Source organism: Euprymna scolopes, chromosome 31, assembly GCF_053919585.1.
Source record: "Euprymna scolopes isolate OS-2025 chromosome 31, ASM5391958v1, whole genome shotgun sequence".
NCBI classification, from domain to species: Eukaryota; Metazoa; Mollusca; class Cephalopoda; order Sepiida; family Sepiolidae; genus Euprymna; species Euprymna scolopes.
Genome location: NC_136512.1, coordinates 67366152 through 67390407, shown reverse-complemented (window position 1 = coordinate 67390407; position 24256 = coordinate 67366152). Strand labels below are relative to the sequence as shown.

General features: G+C 36.9%; 2 protein-coding genes across 9 annotated transcripts in view; both read right to left on the bottom strand.

Moving 5' to 3' along the window:
* Positions 1-24256, bottom strand: part of LOC145255790 (serine/arginine-rich splicing factor 6-like) — a 563981-nt gene that overhangs the window by 29971 nt on the left and 509754 nt on the right. The window lies entirely within an intron of this gene.
* Positions 21680-24256, bottom strand: part of LOC145255788 (serine/arginine-rich splicing factor 6-like) — a 38816-nt gene continuing 36239 nt past the window's right edge. For all 8 annotated transcript variants that reach the window (XM_080114468.1, XM_080114461.1, XM_080114463.1 and 5 more), the window contains 2 exons: positions 22520-22639; positions 21680-22381 (listed from right to left, as the gene is read on the bottom strand). In XM_080114468.1, coding sequence (XP_079970594.1) covers positions 22021-22381; positions 22520-22639 — 481 coding nt within the window. In that variant the 3' untranslated portion in view covers positions 21680-22020. The remainder of the gene's footprint in view (positions 22382-22519; positions 22640-24256) is intronic.

Here is a 24256-nt window from a genome sequence, read left to right as displayed (position 1 = left end):
ATAATAATGCTATCAGTAAGCTTACACGAGCGGTTTACAAAAAACACTTGTTTTTCGTTTTTTCATTATAGAACTTATATAGTTTTTAACAAGTGTTTCTGCAGTTTAATATTTCACAAAAATTTTGTTTACATTAGGGGAGACGGTGGAGGATCAGGGGGTGTTTGACATACAACAACTACTGAATATGTCTAACCCATGCGAACCCCCATCAAAACAGACTGGAATTGACCCGGTAGCGTTCATAATGCAGCAGCAGCAGCAGCTCGCCATACAAGAGCAAATGATACAACTCACGGCACATTTATTATCTACCAAGCAACATGTGTCCACGCCACATTTTTGTGCCATCCACACATTCTGACTGCCCAGTCATAGAACCAGACTCGTCAGACAATAAATGGATCATCTTCAAAGACGCATGGCTCCGTTTCAAAGAGATGACAAAACTCACAGACCTTACAGAAACCTGAAACGAGCTACGGTCCGCGCCTCAGACAATTAATGCATACTGAGGTGACACCACGATCCACTCAATTTACTACGATGGCAGATACTGGGGCCCAAACCAGTACAGCTGGAGAAGATATATTGAAAGATCTTGGGTGCACTTCTAAACATCTATTACGCACTAGGCATTGATTGCGTGCTGCAAAAAACAACAACTTGCCCATCATAAGAGCCATAATCACCACATTAAATCTACGTGATGTAACATGCTTGGAGATGATTTATATCTACCCCAAAATTGGGGCCTATATATCTTACTGACAGTCCTAAAAAGAAATTAAAGGATTATTGACAGTGGCTTTCCAACACAAATTAGGAGTCAAATAGCCACAATGAAAATAGACCGTAAACTGGCTTAACTGTACATTAGCTCCTTGCGGTTGCCCATCCAGATCGCCTTGCCCACCACCACCACACAAGCTGACATTCCCTGTGACACTTGATTATCATAACGACCTAGAAAATTGGATCAAGTGTCACTTTGCCAGCGGTGCACTCAACACGTGCACACACCAAAAGTTGAAGACCATGACGGGCGAGCCACCCACCATTACATTTTTAGACAACTACCAACCCAAAGTCATTCACAAGCCAATTCTAGGCCCCCACCACTGGAAAGAAGCTGTCAAATCCCAGCTAGATGCTGACATGGCATTGAACATAATTGAACCAGTGCCTGCTGGGACACCAACAACGTGGTGTTTCAGAATGATCACAGTTCCCAAAAAAGTCAGCAGCCCACGTAGAATGGTCGACCTACAGAATTTGAATGCAGCAACAAGATGGGAGAACCACCACATGCCCTTTTCATTCAACCTTGTCAATACAATACCCCCAGGAAAAAAGAAAACCATCCTGGATGCATGGAATGGATATATCTCACAGGGTATAAACCGCCTCAAAAATTGGTTGAGCATATCAAAAACTTTCCATCCCCGAAAAAATATCACAGGAGTCAGATCTTTCTTCAGTCTGATTAACCAGGTTTTTATATGCGTTTGCCCAAGCACCAGTTATGCCACCTTTCAGTGAACTACTTAAACATAACAACAGGTTTTATTAGGACAATACATTGGAGCAACTTTTTCAACAGTCTAAGGATAAAATCCTAGACAGCATCCAGGATGGCGTTCAAACATTCGAAATAAATCACCCTACATGCCTGATTACAGACTGGAGTCGAACGGGGATAGGATTTACTCTACTCCAACAACATTGTGAATTGGGAGTGTGCATCTACAGTGGACTACTTTTGTGGGCCAGGACACTGGAAGATTGTATATGCTGGCTCCTGATTCACTAGGCCCGCTGAGAGCTGTTACACACCAATTGAAAGAGAAGCTTTAGCCATAAAGTTTAATTTGGAAAACTGCAAAATATTTATTCTGGACTGCCCCCACCTAATACTTGCCATTGATCACAAACCTCTCATGAGGATATTCAATGATCGTTACTTGGATGAAACAAAAAAAACAGGATATTGGACATCAGAGAGCAGAGAATCGGACAATATTGACAAAACACCACAAGCTGGAATAGAGACATGGTACAACCAGGAAACATCACCCATCAAAATGGCAGGTATACAGCTAGAGGCTAAGGTAGATCACCAATACTTGAGCCTCATAGATACGATAGAAAATGGGTTCCCTGAGCATAAAGATTATCTGGATCCAATCCTTAAAGAGTTCTGGAATATGCAGAATGACTTGTACATTGTTCAATCCCTAGTATTCAAGGAAGGCTGTGTATTAATCTCCAAGATACTATGTTGTGAACTCACTTCATATTGGCCACCAAGGGGTTAAGAGCATGAGAAGCAACACTAGACAACGTTTTTTTGGCCTGGTATGGGTGTACAATTGCAAGAAAGATGTAACCAATGCAAACACTACAACAATATTATCCCATCAAACCACAAAGAACCCATACTCCCACCTGTCCACCCAGATTACTCTTTCCAGTCAAAAGTCACAGATATTTTCAACATGACTGGACAAAAATATATAATACAAAGTGACCAAAACAAACCAGAGGACATTCAATTGTTTTTCTGAGAATTTTACAGTCAACGGAGAAAAAAAGGCCAAATATCTTAGTGTTAACTTCTAAATCTGACCCCCAAGATCGCCATGGGCATAGAATATGTGCCTATATTAAAGATGGCTTTCCATGTGGTAGGGACATCTCCAGAGAAGATCCTAACTTACCCTATATGTGCTTCCGGGTTGCATTAGCTCATACTACTGCATTTATATTTACTCTCTATCGCCCCCACAACAGCGGAATTACTATCTTTAAAAGCATATCTGAGAAAATTCCTATCTGCTTATCCTTCAGTTAACATTCACGTATGTGGAGACTTCAATGTTCACAATGTTGAATGATTGACCCACTCAAACAAGACCGATGATGAGGGGAGGTTCTGTCATGATTTCTCCATTGCTTATAACCTCACTCAGATTGTTCACAAACCCACCCGTGTGCCCGACAATGACGGCCAGTATGCGAGTCTACTAGACCTTTTTCTCACAACTTGCCCTGAACTGTGTTCAGTTTCTGTTCTGTCTCCTCTTGGATCTTCCGACTACTCTGTTGTATCAATTAAGATAAAAATGAAATGTAATAAGTCCCTAGACGTACCTCTCCATCGTACAGTATATTGATACACTAAGGCTGACTAGGATAGCTGCCGTACATTTATATTGGATCTACCTCTGCATTCCATGTTTAAAAAGGATGTGTTCTTTATAGTAACAGACCTGATGGAATGGTTGATTGTAGGTATAGACCGTTTCATATCCTCAAAAAAGTTCCAGCAAAAACCTAACAGCCAGCCATGGTTCTCTCCAGAATGTGCTGCTGCCATTGCGCACAGAAATCACTTTTTCCACTGCTTCCAACGTAATAGATGTATGGAAACTAAAGCCGCTTTCAGGACTGCCAGCAGCCATTGTAAGAAAGTAATGAAGAACGCAAGAGAGTTGTATGCTCAGTCCGTCAAGTCCCAAGTAGCTGAGCAGTGGCTTGGTTCCCACCAGTTTTGGCAAATAGCAAACAGAATCCTGAACAGAAGTGTGTGCTCTATCCCAACTATCATCAATGGACCTGAGGTAATCTCGTCAGCATCAGACAAAGCCAAACTCTTTGCCAAGAACTTTGCAGCTAATTCTACCCTTTTGTGACCAAGGCCGCCAACCCTCAATATTTTCCTGTATCAGAAAACACGCTATGTGATATACATATATCTGTATGTGATGTTACCAAGCTAATCAAAAACCTTGATTCCAGTAAAGAAACAGGCCCTGACGGTATTCTAATTATAGTACTCAAAAAACTTCAACCAGAACTAGCACCCATACTTACAAAACTGTTTAAATGTTGTCTTAAGGAGAATAGCTTTCCATCACCCTGAAAACTCTCATCAGTATGCCCTGTATTTAAGAATTCAGGTGATTGCTCATCCCCCTCTCAGTACAGGCCAGTAAGTCTCCTGTGCGTCATGAGTAAGTTGCTGGAATCTGTGTAAAATACAGAAGTAATCAACCATCTCAACAAAAATAACCTTCTTAGTGACACTCAATATGGTTTCTGTTCTGCTAGATCTACAGCAGATGTGCTTATAGTTATATCTCATAGGATTAGCAAATCTCTCGACAGAGGCAACCTTTCTAGGACAATTGCTCTTGAAATATCTAAGGCCTTTGATAGGATATGGCATAAAGGCTTACTTCACAAGATCTCTAGCTATGGTATAGCTGGAAATGTCTTCTCAATTATTAAATCATTTCTTTCTGATAGGTTTATAAGAGTAGTAGTTGAGGGGCAAATATCAGAAGCTCACAGTATTAATGCTGGAGTCCCTCAGGGGTCCATCCTGGGCTCAACTCTATTCCTGATCTACATTAATGATCTTCCAAATCACATCCTTACATCATTTGTAGACATTTATGCTGATGGCACTACCATTTATAGTAGCACATCTAAGACAGTAAACGACCAAGTTCTCTCTGATTCTCTCTCCTCTGATCTTGAGCATGTGGTACAATGGGGAAAGGAGTTGTTGGTTACTTTTAATGCATCTAAAACCAAGCTTCTATCTTTACATCATCAACACTCTGATCCACATCTGGCACTAATTGAAATGAATGGCTCTTGTCTTCAGGAGGCCTCAAGTTTTGACAAGCTTCTGGGCTTGACCATTACTCCTGATCTTAAATGGAACACGTACATCAAATCTGTTGCCAAGGCCGCTGGAAAAATGGTGGGATCTTTCTATCGATCCAGTAGATACCTCACTGCTGATGCAATTCTCTATCTATATAAGAGCCAGGTATGTCCAAGGATGGAATACTGTTGCCACATCTGGGCAGGAGCTGCTAGAAAGGACTTGTCCTGCCTCGATAGAGTTCAAAATAGACTTTGTAGCCTCGTAGATGTCATTTTCTCTTCCCTGCAACATCTATCTCACAGAAGAGATGTTGCGAGTTTGTCTCCCCTTTATCGTTATTTTCATGGAAAGTGGTCGACTAAGCTTCAGTCTATGGTCCCCCCTCGCCAAACTTTCACAAGAAACACTCGTCTAGCTGAAAACACTATCAATAATTCCCCCCACTCTTTATCTGTGCCTAAACCTAAACGTAGATTCCATGAACAAATCTTCTTTCTTAGAACTGCACGCCTGTGGAACTGTCTTCCGTTTTCCTGCTTTCCAGCTGACTACAATATGGTTGTCTTCAAGTCTAACGTAAACAAGTTCTTGATGAGCCGTTCCATATAAGTTAACAAATTTACCGAATTGATTACTATATTGTACAATTTCTGCTGTACACTCTTTAACCCTTATCCTCGAGTGGCCTCTTGGCCTTGATAATGTAGTGATGCCTGCGTAAAAAAAAAAAAAGAAAAAGAACCTTAGTGTTTTGATGTGATTTTTTGAATATAATAAACTAGTTATGACCAAAGTTTCATTTCATTCGGACAAAACACTAAGAAACAGAGCCTAATTAGTGTTGGGGTCCGTTTTTTTTTTGGTCACCCTGTATATACTGATAGGAATTCAGGTTGGACAGAGATAGCTTCAGTGCACCGGAATGCAGGTGTCTCCACAGTGCGCAATATTTTATGCACATACTTTATGAGTTATGGTGCGCTGGAGGAGATTGCTTGTGATGGTGAACCCCTGTACAATTCCAGTGAGTGGAGGACATTTCTAAAGACATGGGGCATATCCCTGCGAATACCATCAGCTAAGTAATGGCAGAGCTGAGACAGCTGTCAAGCACATGAAGAGGATACTCACAACAAACATTAGCCCCAGTGGATCACTGGATACAGACGAAGTGGCAAAAGCACTTCTGCTACATCGCAATACACCACCACACATCATCACCAGCAGAACTTTTATTCGTTTGTCCATTGAATGACCATTTACCAAACCCTACAAAATTCTGCGATGAATGGTTGGAACTTACCGACATGACAAAGAACTAGAAAAATCGGAAATACCGAATTTCACATGAAAACAATGGTATCTACGTATTCCTTGTATTTTTAAGATGATTATATCCAAAAATTATGAAAATCGATAAGGTAGAAAATTATTTATTAAAGAAACTAATAGAATTTGATGAAAATGATTGTAAGACGCAAGAGAGTTCAAAAGGGAGATAATTTTCTGTTTTGATTTAAACAAGATGGCGGCAATTTTTCGCCTGCTAACATGATTAAAGTTGTTTTATTTAATAATTCAGTAATATTTAGGTAATATCGAGTGCATAATTTGGAAGCCACCATTGTAACTTATTAGAATTGACAAAAAAATCAGTTGAAACCATTGTCTTTTTTATCTGAAAACACCATTTTATAGACTACAAAATCTCGTCCCAATTCTGTAGAAGTGCCAAAATTTGAAAGTTAGATGGAACTTAGAATACTGCGGGCAGTGTTAAACTGCAAAACACATCCAACTATTAGCTGCCTCTATGGTTGGTTTCTCAGGATCTCTTCAGTAATAAGAGAAAGAACACGATATGCCAGATATTGCTACAGAAGAAAAAATGAGGTCTTCAGTGATGTGGTACTGTGGGATCTTAAACATGGAACTGCTAAAGTAGGAAGACCTGTCAAGATGTACACAAAATTATTAACAGAAGACTTAACTTACAACTTGAAGATCTTCCTAAGGCCATGGAAGATGGAGACCTGTGGAGAGAAAGAGTCAATTTGGTCCAGGCAACCCGTCCACTACAATGATACTTATGTGTGTGCACAGTTTCTAATACAATAAATCGATCCCCCATATTGGAACCACTTAATGAAAACATGCACACCTCTTTTACATAAAGGGTTTTTCATTATCATTCTAAGGACAATAATTAATGGTCAATAAATTAAATGTGCGTGCGAAAACAAACATGGCGACTAGTGAAAACAGTATGGAATACAGACCCGAATACCCCTAATATTCAACTTTTTAATGGTAAGTCTTTAGTTGGTACTCTCTCTAGAGCATATTGACCATTAATTATTGGTCCCCGACTTTTTTTTTTTTAGAAATGATGAGAAACAGAACTAATCTAAAGAAGAACGATAACATGTTTATAATTTTCTAGTTTAAGGAGAGGATTACAAACTTAAGTTATCGTTCTTCCTTAGTTAGCCTCTTTCTGGGCTTGTTTATAAAGATGGCGACTAAATATAGCAAAAGGAATCCCCAGGAGCAGAGTTTCTTTCAGAGAACATCCCATCCATGGTACGCCTTGCTGCAAGATTACTTCCCTAAGCACTATAACATGGTTATCTATAAATATAAAAGTGAAAATGTATGTATGTATGTATGTATGTATGTACGCTTTTCCTCGATGAAATTTTATGCAGGTACTTTATGAGTTATGGTGTGCTGGAGGAGATTGCTTGTGATGGTGAACCCTCAGAGAAGCACTCGCTCGCTTCAGAACTTCTTAAAACTTTTTATATCATCTATAAATTGTAATATCTCACAGTTAACCACGGAGCTCGCCTGTCTATTTAATTTTATTGACATTCAAACGTTAATTATTTCACATTTCCCGCATCGGCATGCGTTACATTCGGTTTTCGGTATAAGCAAAAAGTGAAACTCGACTCTAATCACAGGCCCAGAGCAAGTGGTCTCTAGAGAGCTAAGTAACGTTTGGTCAATATCGACTTCGTCATATCAGACGGTAGCTTTCATTTCGAGACGAGGGAGCGGGTTTTTAAAAACAAACAAACCGATTTATTGACCTCATTAAAAACTGTCCCGCACAAAATGCTAACTGCTGAATAGCTATCGCTGTCACGTCAATCAAAAACGCGCACCTGTTTTTTTTCCACACTTTACTATTTTCCAACTGTGCGTCGTCAAGGCTTAGTTTTTTTTTCACCGGCACCTGTTTTTTTCACATTTCGGGTTTTTTTCACACACACACCTACAACCACCCGGGCAACACCGGGTACCCCTCGCTAGTCTATTATATAAATCTCACCTGTTTGTTTAAATGTATGTATGTATGTTTGTATGTCTGCCTAAAACTTTCGACAGAGGCAACAAATTTTCAGAAGATCGGTATCATTTTGAAGCTCGACCCTTCAGATGACAAATATTAAAAAATTGGCTAAAAACATCAATTCCTTCACCCTCAACTAAGCACTTTTCTATAAGGAGGGATTGCTTTTTTTGCTAATATTTTCAAAACTCATTCCCTCTTTTCGATTGACTAGCCTTAATTTAAACCTAACGTTCTTAGTGACATGCAATATAGTTTCCGTTCTGCTAGATCTACAGCAGATGTGCTAACGGTTATATCTCATAGGATTAGTGAATCTCTCAACAAAGGCTTCCTTTCTAGGGCAATTGATCTTGACATATCAAAGGCCTTCGATAAGGTATGGCATAAAGACCTACTTTACAAGATTTCCAGCTATGGTATAACTGGAAATGTTTTCTCAATTATTAAATCTCTCTGATAGGCTCATAAGAGTAGTGGTTGATGGGGAGAAATCAGAGGCCCTCAATATTAATGCTGGAGTCCCTCAGGGGTCCATCCTGGGCCCAACTCTCTTCCTGATCTACATCAATGATCTCCCAAAACACGTACTTAAATCATTCGTTGACATCTATGCTGATGACACGACCATCTATGGCAACACATCAAAGGCTGTAAATGACAAAGTTCTCTTTGATTCTCTCTCCTCTGATCTTGAGCGTATGGTACAGTGGTGGAAAAGGTGGCTGGTTACTTTTAATGCATCTAAAACCAAGCTCCTATCTTTACATCATCAACGCTCTGATCCACATCTGGCATCAATTGTCTCATCTTGGGGAGGCTCCATGTTTTGACAAGCTTCTGGGTTTGATCTTTACTCCTGATTTGAAGTGGAACACATACATCAAGTCTGTTGCCCAGGTCGCTGGGAAAATGGTGGGATCCTTCTACCGCTCCAGAAGATATCTCACTACTGATGCAATTCTCTATCTATATAAAAGCCAAGTACATCCAAGGATGGAGTACTGCCACATCTGGGCAGGAGCTGCTAAAAATAGCCTATCTTGCCTTGACAGAGTACAAAATAGACTTTGTGGCTTTGTGGGGGATGCCCTTTTCTCTTCCCTAACACCTCTCTCCCACAGAAGAGACGTTGCGAGCCTGTCTTTGTTTTATCGTTATTTCTATGACAAGTGCTCGTCTGAGCTCCAATCTCTGGTTCCCCCTCGCCAAACTTTCACAATAAACAGCTGGTCTAGCTGAAACCACTGTCAATAATTTTCCCCATTCTTTATCTGTGCCTAAATCAAAACGTAGATTCCATGAACAAAGCTTCTTTCTTAGAAGTGCACGCCTGTGGAACTCTGTTCCGTTTGCCTGTTTCCCACTTAACAACAACTTGGATGTCTTCAAGTCCAACATAAACACATTCCTGATGAACTGCCCTTTTAAGTAAGACACTCTATCAAATGTCCAATACTAACGATTACTACGATACTATCCCATTGATTACTGTACACGTAATATCCCTTAACCTCGAGTGGCTTCATGTAAAAAAAAAAAAAAAAAAAAAAAAACATTACTTCCAGTTTAGCGATGAACGTAACGGCAAAGATGTCACTTTTTTTTTTCACTTTCTTTTACTCCTTCGCGGTACGTATTCGAGCCTGCCTGCTTGCCTACTACCGCTTTTTATTTTTTTGCTCAACACACATCTTCAAACACCCGGCAACACCAGGCACCCAGGCTAGTATTCAATTAGAAATAAACCGTCCTCATTCATTCGTTACATGCTATTCATTCCTTTCATTATTTCTAATTCTCTCATAATATCATCATTCGACTGCCAGTTTATAAATCTCATTAATCAATATCCTCAAGTGACTTTTAGCTTTGATAAGCAGTGGTTCATTTCAAGAAAAAAAAAAAAAAAAAAAAGAATGAAAGTTGTAATTTCTTTTTTGGGGTTGCTTTACAATCCACAAAGATTCAAAAAAGTGGTAAAAAGAAAAAAAAAAAATCAAATATGTAACAAATAAATGTTATCAAAGGCAATATAAGTTACTCTTCTACCTGGCTGCATAGGTTTTTTAGTGTTTTTACTTAATGTAAAATGTTTATTCAGCTTGAAAAACAAGTGATATCAACCAGTACACGAGCACAAGGAAAAAAAAAATGGCCGTGTAACAAATACATAACAGACATTTTTCCTTGTGCTCGTGTACTGGTTGATATTAGTTGTTTTTCAAGCCGAATAAACATTTTACATTAAGTAAAAACACTAAAAAACCTACCCAGCTAGGTAGAAGATTAACTTATCTTGCCTATGGTAACATATGGTTATATATTTGATTTTTTTTTTTATCACTTTTTTAAGATAAGGATTCATAATTTCTATTATTCAGACTACTATTCTCATCTTGAGTGTTATTCACGCAATTTTTCAACTGATGTAACCTCTAAGCTCCTTTGGATTTTTACCTTGTCAAACTTGGGAATGCACAGAATTTTGAACAGAAACCTTCATTTAATCAATGAGAGCAGCATGCTCCATTTCAGGTTGCATAATTAAGGCTCCTAAAATTCATACTAGACTTGTCCTAGCTGTCAGTCACTCTTCTGGAGGTTGAGGGTTCAATTCTCAGTGCAGGCAATACATCATCATCATCATGACGGGCTCCTTGCCCAGATCAATGTGACTCTTCCTCTTCAGAGTTTCCTGTCTTCCATCAGTTGCCTCAGATCTTCAAGTTCACAGTTGGCGTCATGTGCTATTTGTTGGATGTACGTGGATCTAGGTCGCCTCTGCTTGCGCATCCGTGTCGTGGAGTCCATAGCAATACATCACTCACCAATGACCAGCAATACATCACCTCAGACAATGACCAGCAAATCGTAGGCATCTTTCTCTGATGGTATTAGATATGGCAGGTAGGTTGCCATAAAGTTGCTGCTTCGTGGGATGATTTTGCCAAGATATATTTAATATTGTTCTTAGCATACAGGTGTATATGCCGTCTAGTTTTCTTTCCAATCTTTTCGTGAGTCTCCAGGTTGTAGCACCGTAAACAAGGACAGACTCCACCACTGCCCTGAAGAACTGCCTTTTCAGTTTGTCAGCCAGTCCTGAAGTCCATACTGAATGTAGCCCATCCAATGCGGTCCATGTCTTTGAGATGCGAATTCCGATATCTCTCTCTGTGGAAACTATGTTACTGCCCAGATACGTAAACTCAGCAACTTCCTTCAGTGTTGATCCAACCAAAGCCCTGATCTCTCCTTTCACATTGAAAGTCATAAACTTTGTCTTATCCGCATTTATGTGGAAACCAATGTCATTTGCAGACTTTTCTAGCTTACGTAACAGTGTTTGCGCATCAGCAGTGTTGTTCATGAACAAAGCAATATCGTCTGCGTAATCTGCATCAGTTATGTGTGCTGATTGATGATGTCTGTTTCTGGATTCATTTAGGGTGAAGCCTAGCATGTTGTGTATATCAACAGAGGTGCGAAATACTTACTGTTAGGAGACTGATTGAAGGAGTCAAAGCAGGCAATACAATTGATAATAACACTCAAGATGAGAACAGTAAACCAAACGAGTCTTTGCCATCCACCAAATATTATGGCTGATAGCACCTTCCAAGAATCCAATGTTTAAACTCCTTCACCTGACATTCTGAGGAAACAGTGAAGTGGAACAAGTACATAGATATTATCAAGTCTGCCACAAATATTAGGCTTCCTCTACTGGGTTAGAAAACTTCTCGCACTTGTCACTATTCTGTATCGCTCTGAAAGCACCATTCATCTATGCATGGAGTATTGTTGCCACATTTTGGTTGATACACCAACTATGAGTCTATCTCTATCTTGGGCAGGAATTTCTAACCTAATAGGTTGTGAATTGTTTGCTATACTCCAGCCTGTCACATCCGCAGAGTGTTTCACAGAATTTGCTCTGATAAACTTACTGCAGTTGTAACTAACTCCTCAACATTGTTCTACCTGACTAGCCACAGCATCATACCCCTTCACTGTAAAGGTTTCTAGATGCTAGATTTTCTCATATCAATTACTTTTAGAATTCTCCCCCATGTTCCCTGGCCATACCAACATGCGTAAATTTAATGAAATGTAAACAAATATTTTGCTGTCCAACTCCTTACCTAGATTTTCTCCTATAAATCTGTCACTTATCGCAATAGTTCTTTGCTTTTCAGTTGAAGGAGAGTGGAGGTGAGCAAAAGTTAAAAAAAAAAAAAAAATTGAAATAAGTTTCCTAGACATAAGATTTAGTAGTATATACATGTTCATTTAAATCTTTGAAAAGAGGCACAAAAGTGGTGCAAAAATTGTTTTGCTTGGTAAATTAATTTTAGTATTAATTTACAGGATACGTTTCTTGCTAGTTTTATATAAAAAAAAATAAATAAAAAGATTGTGATACTATTGGCATTCCCTCCCCACAAGTCTTAGAAAGTATTTAAAAAAAAAAAAAAAAGTTGATCAAAACAAAGGTTATAGGAAGTGAGGTTTGTAGAAAAAAAATGGAGAGGAAGTTGTTCACCAAGCCACACAAAGGAAACTGAAATAGGATTGTTAATCAAGATATGGCAGGTGACTGGTACAAAAGACAAGACATACGGATCATATTTATAGTTAGTTTGGACAGTTTTAGGATTGGCTGTGAATTTTGCAACAATTTATAGACAATCTTAAGTTAGTGATACTTGAGAACAATTTGCAGTTTGTGACAGTTGACAGCTGGTTGTGACTTGGACCAGATCATAAAAGCTTTAGGGAATCAAAATGAGCTAACAGCAACTGACAGACATGGCCTTGACACCTTAGCACTTGGGTTGTTTTCCTGCAATGGTGTCACATGTACCCAGAGCCCAACCACCAATATATATCTATAAAAGTGAACGTGTCTGTGTGTGTGTGTGTACATTTCCCTACACAATAACTGTCAATTTAAAGTCTACAGACTCGAAATTTGATATACAGGGTACTGAGATTTGGGAAAATTTTTGTGATCAGTTTTCGGTTAAAAATTTGGCTGTTAAGGGGTCAAAGTTCAACAATTTGACCTTTGAGAACTCTACCAAACTCCTCCAACAATTTTGGGTCTACGCACTTAAAATTTTAGATATAGGTTCCTTGGACATGGATCTAACTTAATAACTTGATTTGAGCTCAAAACAATAAATGCTAAGGGTCATAATAGGGGTCAAAGTTAAAAAAAAATTACCTCTGCGATCTCTACCAAATTACTCAGTCAATTTCTGGTTTAAACATTTGAAATTTTACATAAAGGGTATTCAGAGATTGGGCAAGCTTTTTAATCGGTTTGGGTTGAAAATTTTTAGTTACCAATATATAAATGTATGTATGTATGTATGTTTGCATGTCTGCCTAAAACTTTCGACAGAGGCAATGGATTTTACCAAGATCAGTATCGTTTTGAAGTTCGACCTTTCAGACGACAAATATCGAAAAATTGGCTAAATCATTAATATCTTAACCCTCAACTGGGCACTTTTCTACAGGGGAGGGGGTCGCTTTTTTCACTGATATTTTTGAAAGTCATCGTCTCCTTTCGATTGTCTAGCCTTAATTTAAACATAAGTAACTTCCGGTTTGTTGGTGGTCATAACAGGAAAGACGTCATGTATTTTTCCTCCTTCATGTTACAGGTTCGAGCCTGCTTTGCTAGTACGTATATATTTTTGTTTAATCTATAAAAGTGAACATGTCTGTGTGTGTACATTTTCCAACTCTGTCAATTTTAAATCTACAGACACGAAATTTGATATACAGGGTACTGAGATTTGGGAAAACTTAATAACTTGATTTGAGCCCCAAACAATAAATGTTAAGGGGTCATATTAGGGGTCAAATTTTAAAAACTTGACTGCTTTTTTTTTTGCTCAACATACACCTCCAAACACCCAGGTAACGCCGAGCTGAAATTCTAGTGTATATATATATATACATACACACACACAGAGAATGTGTTTTGTTTGTTGAGTCTTTTCTCCTGTGTTGTTTATTTTTATACTTATGAACCTACACTCATCCCTTCAGCAGTTGCTAATGTGAGAGACGATGACATGGCCAGAAAAGAAGACTACTAAAATAACATGCAGGGAAGCATGTGATCTCACAAAAAAAAATAAAAGCAACAATTTCATTTAACATACTGTCGCCATCTGGTGACCAAAGTAGAAATCAATCCATTTCATTTTTTGTTCTAATTTGCTGGTCACAATGCATCATTAGTTCAATCTCTCCAGTTACGAAGGTTTTGACAACTAAAAGTGAATGCACTGTGCATAGATCTATATAACAAAATTTAACATCTGTTTCCATGGCTCGTTTCAATGATTACATATGCAAAATTATTTAGAATTCGAATTATGGTGTACATACCCATATGAAGAGATCATATTCCAAACATTAAGTAAATTGACCAAGTAGTTTTTTTTTGGACAAGAGACTGGAGCTGCCACTTTGTTTTAGAATGTGTCAAAATTCAACAGCAACAACTCAATTCAACTACCAGGATTATATTCAAATTAAAATTTTGCTAAAAATTGTAAATTTTTATTTTGTTTGTTAAAAAAAATAAATAAAAAAATAAAATAAATAAATAAAATACTTAACTTATATGATTTTTTGAATATGATACTTTGTTCCATAACGAGTATGTACATGATTAACAAAAATAAAGAAAAATCTTACCCAAATTCTAAATAAGAACTAAATTAATTTTTATGAGGAAATCAAGGGATGCTTAATCTTAAAAAATAAACCGATAATAAAAAGAAAAAAAAAAATCAAGTATGCAAATTAAATTTAGAAAAAAAAAAAAAAAATGACTTAAGCTTAAAAATAACTAGCACGCCACCCAACAGTGCCTGGTCGTAAATACAGTTAAATATATTTTAAATTTATGCAGATTTTGCATTATAGATCCAATAGATCCAATACTCTTGATTATTATATTTTACCCAATATATAGTAGTAATTTCAAAAGTTTAAAAATGACAGCAAGAATCGAAACTAAAACATCTCACCAACCTTTTTTTTTTTTTTTTTTTTCTTTTACATGGAAGTCACCACTTATCAAGGCTCGGAGGCCACTTGGGGATATTTGTTACTGTCTGATACAAGTCTGTATGCATATAAACTTATAAAATGTCATTAAAGACATAACTGTACATGAAAAATTGGCCAAAAACATTAATTCTTTCATCCTCAATTGGGCACTTTTCTACGGGAAGGGGTCTCTTTTTTTGCTAATATTTTCAAGTCATCCTCTTTTTTGATTGTCTAGCCTTAATTTAAACCTATGTCACTTCCAGTTTGGCGATAGGCACAATAGCAAAGACGTCAGCTTTAAAAAAAATTTTTTTCACATTCTTTGGCTCCTACGAGTTAGAGCTTGCCTGCCTACTACCACTTTTTTTTTTGCTCAACACACCTCCAAACATCCGGGCAATGCCAGGCACCCAGGCTAGTATATATATATATATATATAAAATAGGAAAAAGAACATACGGCAAATTTTATTTTTATGAGAGAAGTGGAGAGCTAATCTTAAAAATAAGTGATAATAAAAAATGAAAGTAAAGAATTTCTTTCTCTCCTAATAGACACAAAAATATTCCCTTAGTAGTATCAGTATTGCTATATCTAATTTATCAACAATTTTTTTTTATGGGGTAAGAGAGATAGTATTTGGAGGGCAGAGTATAGAAGTTTTGATGTTACTCACTTAAACTCTTATTCAGTTGTCCACACCCCCTACGCCAGACAGCCATGCTAATTATAAACAATTATATCAGCATGGTTGCATAAAGTAATGCTGAATATTAGGTAACGATGCCAGACAATAACGCCAACAGCTGACAACTTTGTTGGAATATGTCATTTTTGAAGTAGTCGTCACATAAATCTAGATTTTTTTTTAAGGCTAAGTGGTCGGTCACAGTATAACATTAAATGACAGGACGCATAGGATGCAAATGTGCGTTCTCACCTGTGAGTGATCAAAAAAAAAAAAAAAATGAATGCTATATATATATATATATAAAAAACACACACACACACACACATGCATACACAGTCACACACACCTTTATATGGTCACTGGTCTTTCATTAGTTTAATAGTCACTTTCCCATATGTGGGTCCTGATCCTCTCATAGCCATTGACCTCTGACCTACTGTATTTAGCTAGACAAACAAAACTACTGGAGCGTGAAAACAATAGAGAGAGACTCACTGAGTTTTCATTGAGAGAGAGAAAGAGTTTGCCCTGATGGGGAGGAGACTACTTGTGCTAATTAGTTGATTTTGTTAACTTTAGGATGTATGACGCATAGGCAGAGTCTCGAGGCAGCATTCACTAAGATTATCTACATTGTTGGACACCGGCACCTTACTCAGTGATTTGAAACAAAGTGAATAAACTTGTTCTTCAACTGTCTCAACTTGTTTTTTATTGGGGGGGGGGGGATATGTACAAACTTGTTTACAAATACTCAGAAATCACACTAAGGGATGTATCTGAATAAACGTCCAGCAAGATATGTTATAAACATTCATGTACTTTAATTGAAAGTTGAGACATTACAAGGGCCCGACAATATTTTTCGGACACTTTAGTATTTGACTTTCCGAGTACCATAGAGTGGCGAAATTCCTTCAATAGAATAGCATAAACATATAAAGACAATAACTGTGAAATAGTTTTCCTTGCCTAATCGATTTTCTTCCACTTTTAAATGGAAGAAAATCGATTAGGCAAGGAAAACTATTTAATTTTCATCATTTTTTACAAAACACACGTGACATTATTTTTCGGACATCATTGCAAAACTGTTAATAGTCTGTAATGTCTTTCTCCTCAATAACTTTTATCAATCTCTTTTCATAATGATCAAACATGCACAATAACATCACTACGTGTTTCTATTAGTTGTTTTTTGGCATCTAGTTGTCGTTCCCATAGTTGAGCCCCTTTCGTTATTTCAGATCCATCATAGACAAGTTGTGCAACCATTTTCTATTAAATTTAGATCTGGGCTTTTTGCAAGCCATTCCAAAGTAGTCATATTCACTTTAGCCATCCATTCCTTCACGAGTTTTGACACATGGATGCTGCAATTGTCTTGCTGTAGAACGAAACCATTCCCCATCTTATCCTTGGTAGGGCTTTCTCGTCCAACAACTGTTTGTAGCTTTCACTGTTCTGTCGCCCTTTCAGACACTCCAACCATATATTTCCATTAGCAAAGATCATACCCCAAACCATAACTCCTCCTCCTCCTCCTCCTCCCGTCTGTACATTACAACAGGCTCACCCCTTCTTGACCAAATACACCATCCATCGGGCCCATCAGACTTGAAACGCTTCTCATCAGTAAATGTAACCTTCTTAAAGTCAACATGCTTTGTTAACCAACTTTTAGTCCTCTCCAGTCTTGCTCCTTTGTTAGTGTAATTTTTTTCTTAGCCTTTGCATACTTCAAACCAATCCTATGCAATGTTCTTTGTACTGTTCGGACATTTACATCCAATTCACACTTCTCCTTCCCTTGCTGTAACTTTCTCTCCAGATATCAAAAGCCGTGTCACAGTACTCTTCATTCTCCTTTCACTCCTCTTGCCAATTGATCTTTTCCATCCTTCTTTTTCTGCTCGGAGTTTGTCTTCAGCATGTATTCGACCGTTGATTTTAACAGCTTCAAATCCATGGCAGTCCTTCTGTGCCAAACAGACTTCTTTTGAATGCATTTTACCTCTTAAACTTGATTGTTTTGCCAGTAGAATAGAACAGATAATAGATTTTAATGATGACAACTAAGTGTACAAGCAACAAATTTGCATATAGCAACATATACATGAACATAGCTCTTAATAAAATAGAATTTTTTTATCATGTCCGAAAAATAGTGCCACGCAAGTTTTCACAAAAATCACAAAAAACTAAAATTATCAAAGCCAAACTTAAAAAAAAAAAAAAAGATTACACTAGTAGCAGATTTTCACTCCTCAGCTACGTACTTACATCTCAAAAGTTTTTGGCACTACCTTGAAGTACTTTCAAAGTGTCCGAAAAATATTGTTGGGCCCCCCTGTACAACTACACTTTGACGGGAGGCACACATAGCATTCAGGTTAAGATTTATTTTACATGCAGGCATGTGTTGGACAACTTCTAGAAACTGACTCCAAAACTAAGCTATCTGCAGCTAAGTCTTCATATATCCCTCAAGTCTATTACAACTCCCTTCAATGTTTTCCTAGACCTTCATCTATGAACTAAACATGCTACTTCAACTGCACATTTACTAACAAGTATTCCCAATATTTTTTTTTCAATATTGACATACTATCGAAATCATCTGTTCTGCATACATCTCCATACCATCCAGTTTTGATCTTTCTCCATTCTTATATCATTTCTCCCACTGGCCAAATTTTACCCCATTGTATACATGCTCGAATAGAAGCCTAATCTTGGCCAAAAATTATGATAGAAGTTCCCTGAACTTGATTCACTCCTAACTATTGAAATCACTAGAACCTGCTCCAACGCTATCTTGTCTTGAAAAAATATATTGTAAACATGAAATGTTGCAGGTTTTGTTTCAAGGCATGCAAATAGCGGGCTTGCAAGAAATAATTAGGTTAAGAGAAACCAAACAAATGGGAAATCTATCAGGTTTAGGGTTTGAACATCCAGAATTTGATTTCTCCACTTGAAAAAGTAATTTTTCTACAAATAACAAAATACAGTTCTCTATTGTTATGACCTACCCCAGGTCATTCCAAATTAGTCTGACCGGATAAAATACCTAGACAGTTTTTCTTTTTTTGTCCATAGATAATGCTGATAACTAGTTTCAAGTTGATGGGAGGTCTACTACAAACGACCTCAGAGGCCAGTTGGTTTATGTGGGCACCTTTCAGAAAGAGATGGCCTATAAGCAATTGAATTCTGTACAGTTGGAAGACGTTTATCTTGATTTGCAAGTCAGTTGTTCAGTAGAAATAGAGTACTGTAAGCTGGGGGTGACTGGCTACCCAGGGCGACTGAGCAGTTAAATAAAAATAAAAAACACTAAATAACTCCACGGTAAATATTTGCTGGTATACCACAATGTGTCTGTAAAATTATGAAATCATAATAGGACCTGGAAATTATGTTTAGAATGCAGAAATCATACTATTTACATATTACTTTTATTTTTCTTAAAAGGCTCAAAGTCACCCCGGGTGGCCAGGGTAACATTGTAACATCTTGAAAATATAACCTTTTTGGAAACAGGAGCTAAATTTTATGATTTGGAGAGAGATTTCATTGTTAGACCATGTTGGAATCTGGCATTGACTATGGACCAGTAATCATGGTGAATGCACTTGTGATTACAAATACCACAAAATTTGTTAATCGCACATAAACTCCCTTTTCACAAACTGGCAAAGATATCTTCCAACACTACAAGCATCAACTGGCAAGATTCACTTTCCATCTTTTACAGGCAAGTACTAAATCAGACAATTTATTGTGGTCAACCTTTATGAAACTAAGACATGAAAAGCAACGACTGTACAGAATTTTGGTGTACGAGGGTTGTTCCAAAAATAAGGGTTACTGAACTCAAATGTTGAAGAGCTATGAAGATGTAAATAGTGACATTAAGACAAGCAACATTGTGTTGCAAAAAAAAAAAAAAAAAAAAAAAAAAAAAAAAAAAAAAAAAAAACTTATTCTAAATAGTCAACACCTTTTCTGCACTTTTACATTGGTCAAAAGTCTGAAGCGGGTTTTGTCACTACTCTGAAATCGAGAAACTCATCTCTTAACTGTGTTGACATTGATTGCATTGGTTCATAAATGTTCAGACACTGATAGATTCAATTTTTTTTTTGCATGGAGGAACTCAATGGTGCATGTCCATGACAGATTGTTTTCTTAGAGTCTCACACTGTCAATATCTGCAACAAAGATATGAAACTTTCAGGTCATATTCTGTTTAATGGGAGTTTTATGCCGTAAACACAATAGGTTGGTTGAAAATCATTTTCTAAAAACTATCTCTAAGTCAATCTTTATTCATCCCTGAAATCAATCCTTTCAACCCACAATGCTTTTTGTTTTTTTAGCAAATACAACAAGAAAAAAAAAAAAAAAAAAAAAAAAAAAAAAAAAAGCAACTTTAATTTCGGACTATTATTCTCATCTTTATTAGTTGTTTTTGATCTTTTATTGGTTTTGTTTATTCACAACGTTTTGGCAAACTATTCCTCTGGCCTTCGTCAGGTGGTAACCGCGACGGATAGGAACTTCGAATCTCCTAACTGCATTCTCAGCCATCACTACCATCCATAGTTGTTGTTACCACCTGACGAAGGCCAGAGGAATAGTTGGCCGAAACGTGAATAAACAAAACCAATAAAAGATCAAAAACAACTAATAAAGATGAAAATAATAGTCTGAAATAAAAATAAATTAATATATAATGCTCATCTCAAAAATGAATTCGAATTAAGGAATAATATATATATAAGCAACTTACTGTTTTAATAAATTATGCCTGTCTAGCACTTGGAAGGCATCTCTAGGCACATTAATCCATCTCCTTTGCTAACTATTGTTCACATTTGAGACTCCTTACACTTAAGCAGGTTCCAAAATTCATAAGTTAAAAGGGACTTGTACATTACACAGAACTAACTATATCTATTCGGCACTGTCAGTACGTAGTCAAGTCAGTTTTTCATTTTTATTTAATAAATTTTATAACTTAAGGGGAGATAACTCCTATAATCTTTGATTTAAAAGAGTTACTTTTTGTTGAGATTTCAACAGATTTTATATAAGCAATTATGTAGACCAGATTTCTTTGGATTACTAGTTTTGTCTAACATTTTTTTCACAATGTAACCTCCAATGTTCTTTAGATGCATCTCGCACGGAACCCTTTATTTAATCCATGAGATAGCTAGCTCTTATTCCAGTCATGACCGGGTAAATGTCCGCACTTGTATGTTAATTTCTGTTTCAGTACATCATTATTGAAATAGTTATCCACATGATATTCAATAGAGCAGAGCTTATTCGATATGTTCGCTTCCCATGCCATACAACATGTGTAGATTTAACTATGGCAATGCACATCATCTCATTTGGCATAGTAAGAGGGCCTCACCAAAAACTAAGTATCTTGACTATTTTATACATATTTTAACAATTTATACCAAATTGACATGCCATGTGTACAAACAGTGGGGGCATTACAGGTTAAAATTAGACATTTTAATTTGTATCGAGTGGGTACGAGAACAATGTGGAGGAGATCTAGTTATTCCAAACCTGTACGGGACAAAATTTTCTGAGGCTACAACAGAGAATACATTTTAGAGAAATGACAAGCATTTGTGACAAGTATAAAAATAACAAAGACTTTTTTTTCTGAAATATTTATTATGATTAATGTCTGAAACTAAAAGTTGAAAATACCTGCAAGGAAATTACCTTCATAGATTGACAGCAAAGGCCATTAGTAGAGATTATCAAACAACCTCATACCAATCAATAAAAAACACTACTGCCAATCATAAAGTTATTTTCTTTGAATACAAAAAAAAAAAAAAAAAAAAAAAAAAAAATATGGGGTGGGGGAGTACCTAAGATTGTAAGCACTCGTGACAGGTTACAAATTAGCAAAAAGAAATAAGGCCACAACTAAAACTTAAAATTTTTCCCCAATGATGAATAATAAAAAAAAAAAAAAAAAAAAAAAAAAAAAACTTCATAATCTTTGTTACCCCTTTTGATTGGGTTTTTAATAATCTAAAGAATAATGACTATTTACAATGAGTAATGTTAAAAATAGATAATCCTTGCAAATGATCTCATGATCAGCTGTGTTGGAAAATAGGAGGCAGTAGCCAGCAAAAAGATGGATGCAATTCAACCATTTCATTCTTTCACTTCTTTATCTTCAATCTGCGTCACATCTGCTGGAGAGCCATTCTCTTTCGGTTCAGGAGTCTGAGACTTCGAACGGGACGGAGATCTCGATTGAGATTTACTTCGGCTCGCCGATCGAGAACGTGGAGTTTTGCTACGAGATCGGCTTTTGCTGCGACTCTTGCTGCGGCTTTTACTGCGAGGTTTACTTGGGCTACGACTCTGAGAATGCCTACTTCGGGACCTCGAACGTGATCGAGATGCTTCTGAGCGGGAATGACCGTGGTGAGACCCAGATCTAGATCTGCTGCGACTACGGCTTCGCCTTCGAGAGCGGGATCGAGATCGGCTTCTTGAGTGAGATCGAGAACTGAAAAAAATAGATTTCACAAGATTAGTAAAAAGAGATAGATAAAGATAGAGGCAGGTACAAGACTAGTGAATAAGTAGATACAAGATAGAAGAGAAAGAAAATGAAATAAAGTAAAATATATTTGAAAAAGCTTACCCGCGTCTACGTTTTCGGGGCCTATCTTCTACAAGTCTAATACGCCTGCCATTGACTTCAGTATCATCCAATTTATCCAGAGCAGTTTTCATATCAGAATAACTGGCAAATTCCACAACACTGAAAAACAAAGTAAACTTTTAAAAAGGTGAAAAGGAAAAGCAAATTAAATTGCAGACAATTTTCTAAGTTTGTAGAGTAAACCAGAGAGAGTAAGAGACTGGATAAGATAGATCTTAGAGCAGTATATGTAACTGCATGCCATGAACCAAAATTACAAAATAAATAGATATTGTTCAACATTGAGCAAAGTTAAAAAAACAAAAAACATTCTATTTCTATCTCCAAAGTGAAGAGATAAAACTGTTACACCTAAAATGTATGTTTAGTAAAAATAATTCCAGTAGTTCACTTATTTCTTTTACAGGAGCTGTCCTAATATCTTTATTAAAACAAAAAGAATTTGAATTAAGACAAAAAAAAAAAAAAAAAAAAAATGCCAGTAAATCTTATTGAAGATTTGGGTAGTGCTGAGTGTTTATTCATGGCCTGGCAGAGGAGACAACCAAAGCAACAAAACTAGACATTTTTATTGGTTTGAAAATATAGGTTCTTTTTACCAATTGTCAAAAATAGTATTATTTTCAAAAAGCCTGCAAATTTTCATATTTCATCCCATAAAACCAAAGCAATATATTCATATTCAATTTGGCTAATTTGTGTGTGTGTGTGCGTCTTAAAAAAAAATACATGTAATAATTATGTCAGCCCTTTTAAGAAACTATTATTGTTGAGCACTTTAAAGTTGAAATAGAAAAGTCAGTCACCTAAGCTTACATACATAGATCATGTTATAATCATTAGATCACTATGGCTGGATGTTAAAATTTCAATGATATTTCTCGTGGTTGAGATTGGCCATGAAGTTTGTTCCTTGCTAATGGAATCAGATGGTTTTGTGACTGGGTTAGAATCTCCCAACTGATAGTAATTGTGTCACCCTGCATGTATGATTCCAGAAAGGATGAAACACTAGTGTCTATGTAGGTATTAAAAAAAAATTTCCCCTTTTTTTTTTGGGGGGGGGGGAGGGAGGTTTTATAAGTTCCAAATCTCAACGGAAGAAATAGAAAAACTTTTTTTTTACCGGCTGTTAATTGCCGGTGGAAGAACTTTCTTGAGGTGAGGATATTTCCTTAGGAATCTTACTTCGGTCAACTGTAAATCGGCCATTGACAGCAAAGAGGGAGTTAATGGGGGGGGGGGGGTAGCTTTCGGAAATGTGATTTATGATGGAGACAAAAGGATAGTTTCCAAATTTTTGTCTCCACATAAATTCAAGTAAATATGTACCCAGAAGCTCCCGGCTGGTTGCGCATTCTTGCTTGTTACGCCGTTTTGACCCAGAGCGGTTCAAGGATTCTCCCTACATTATGTTTTCTTCGGTTGAATAGAGATTCATCAATTTCTACAGTGTGCCCTGGGCCTCCTATCTGCTGAGGATTCCTCAGGAAACACTAACAAATTTCTCTCAGAAAGTTTACAATTGGTGCACCTCATTCTTTGGGAAAGCAAATTCTTTTTCTGACAATGAGATTGTTTGCATCGGCATTTCCATTTGTTTTTCTAGTATGCACAGATTTATTTCATTGCCTGTCATTTTTCTGTTTGGAGAGTCTGAAAATAGTTGTTTGTTAGCCTTTTTGGAGTTCAATCGATTTCTTCCAATTCGAATGT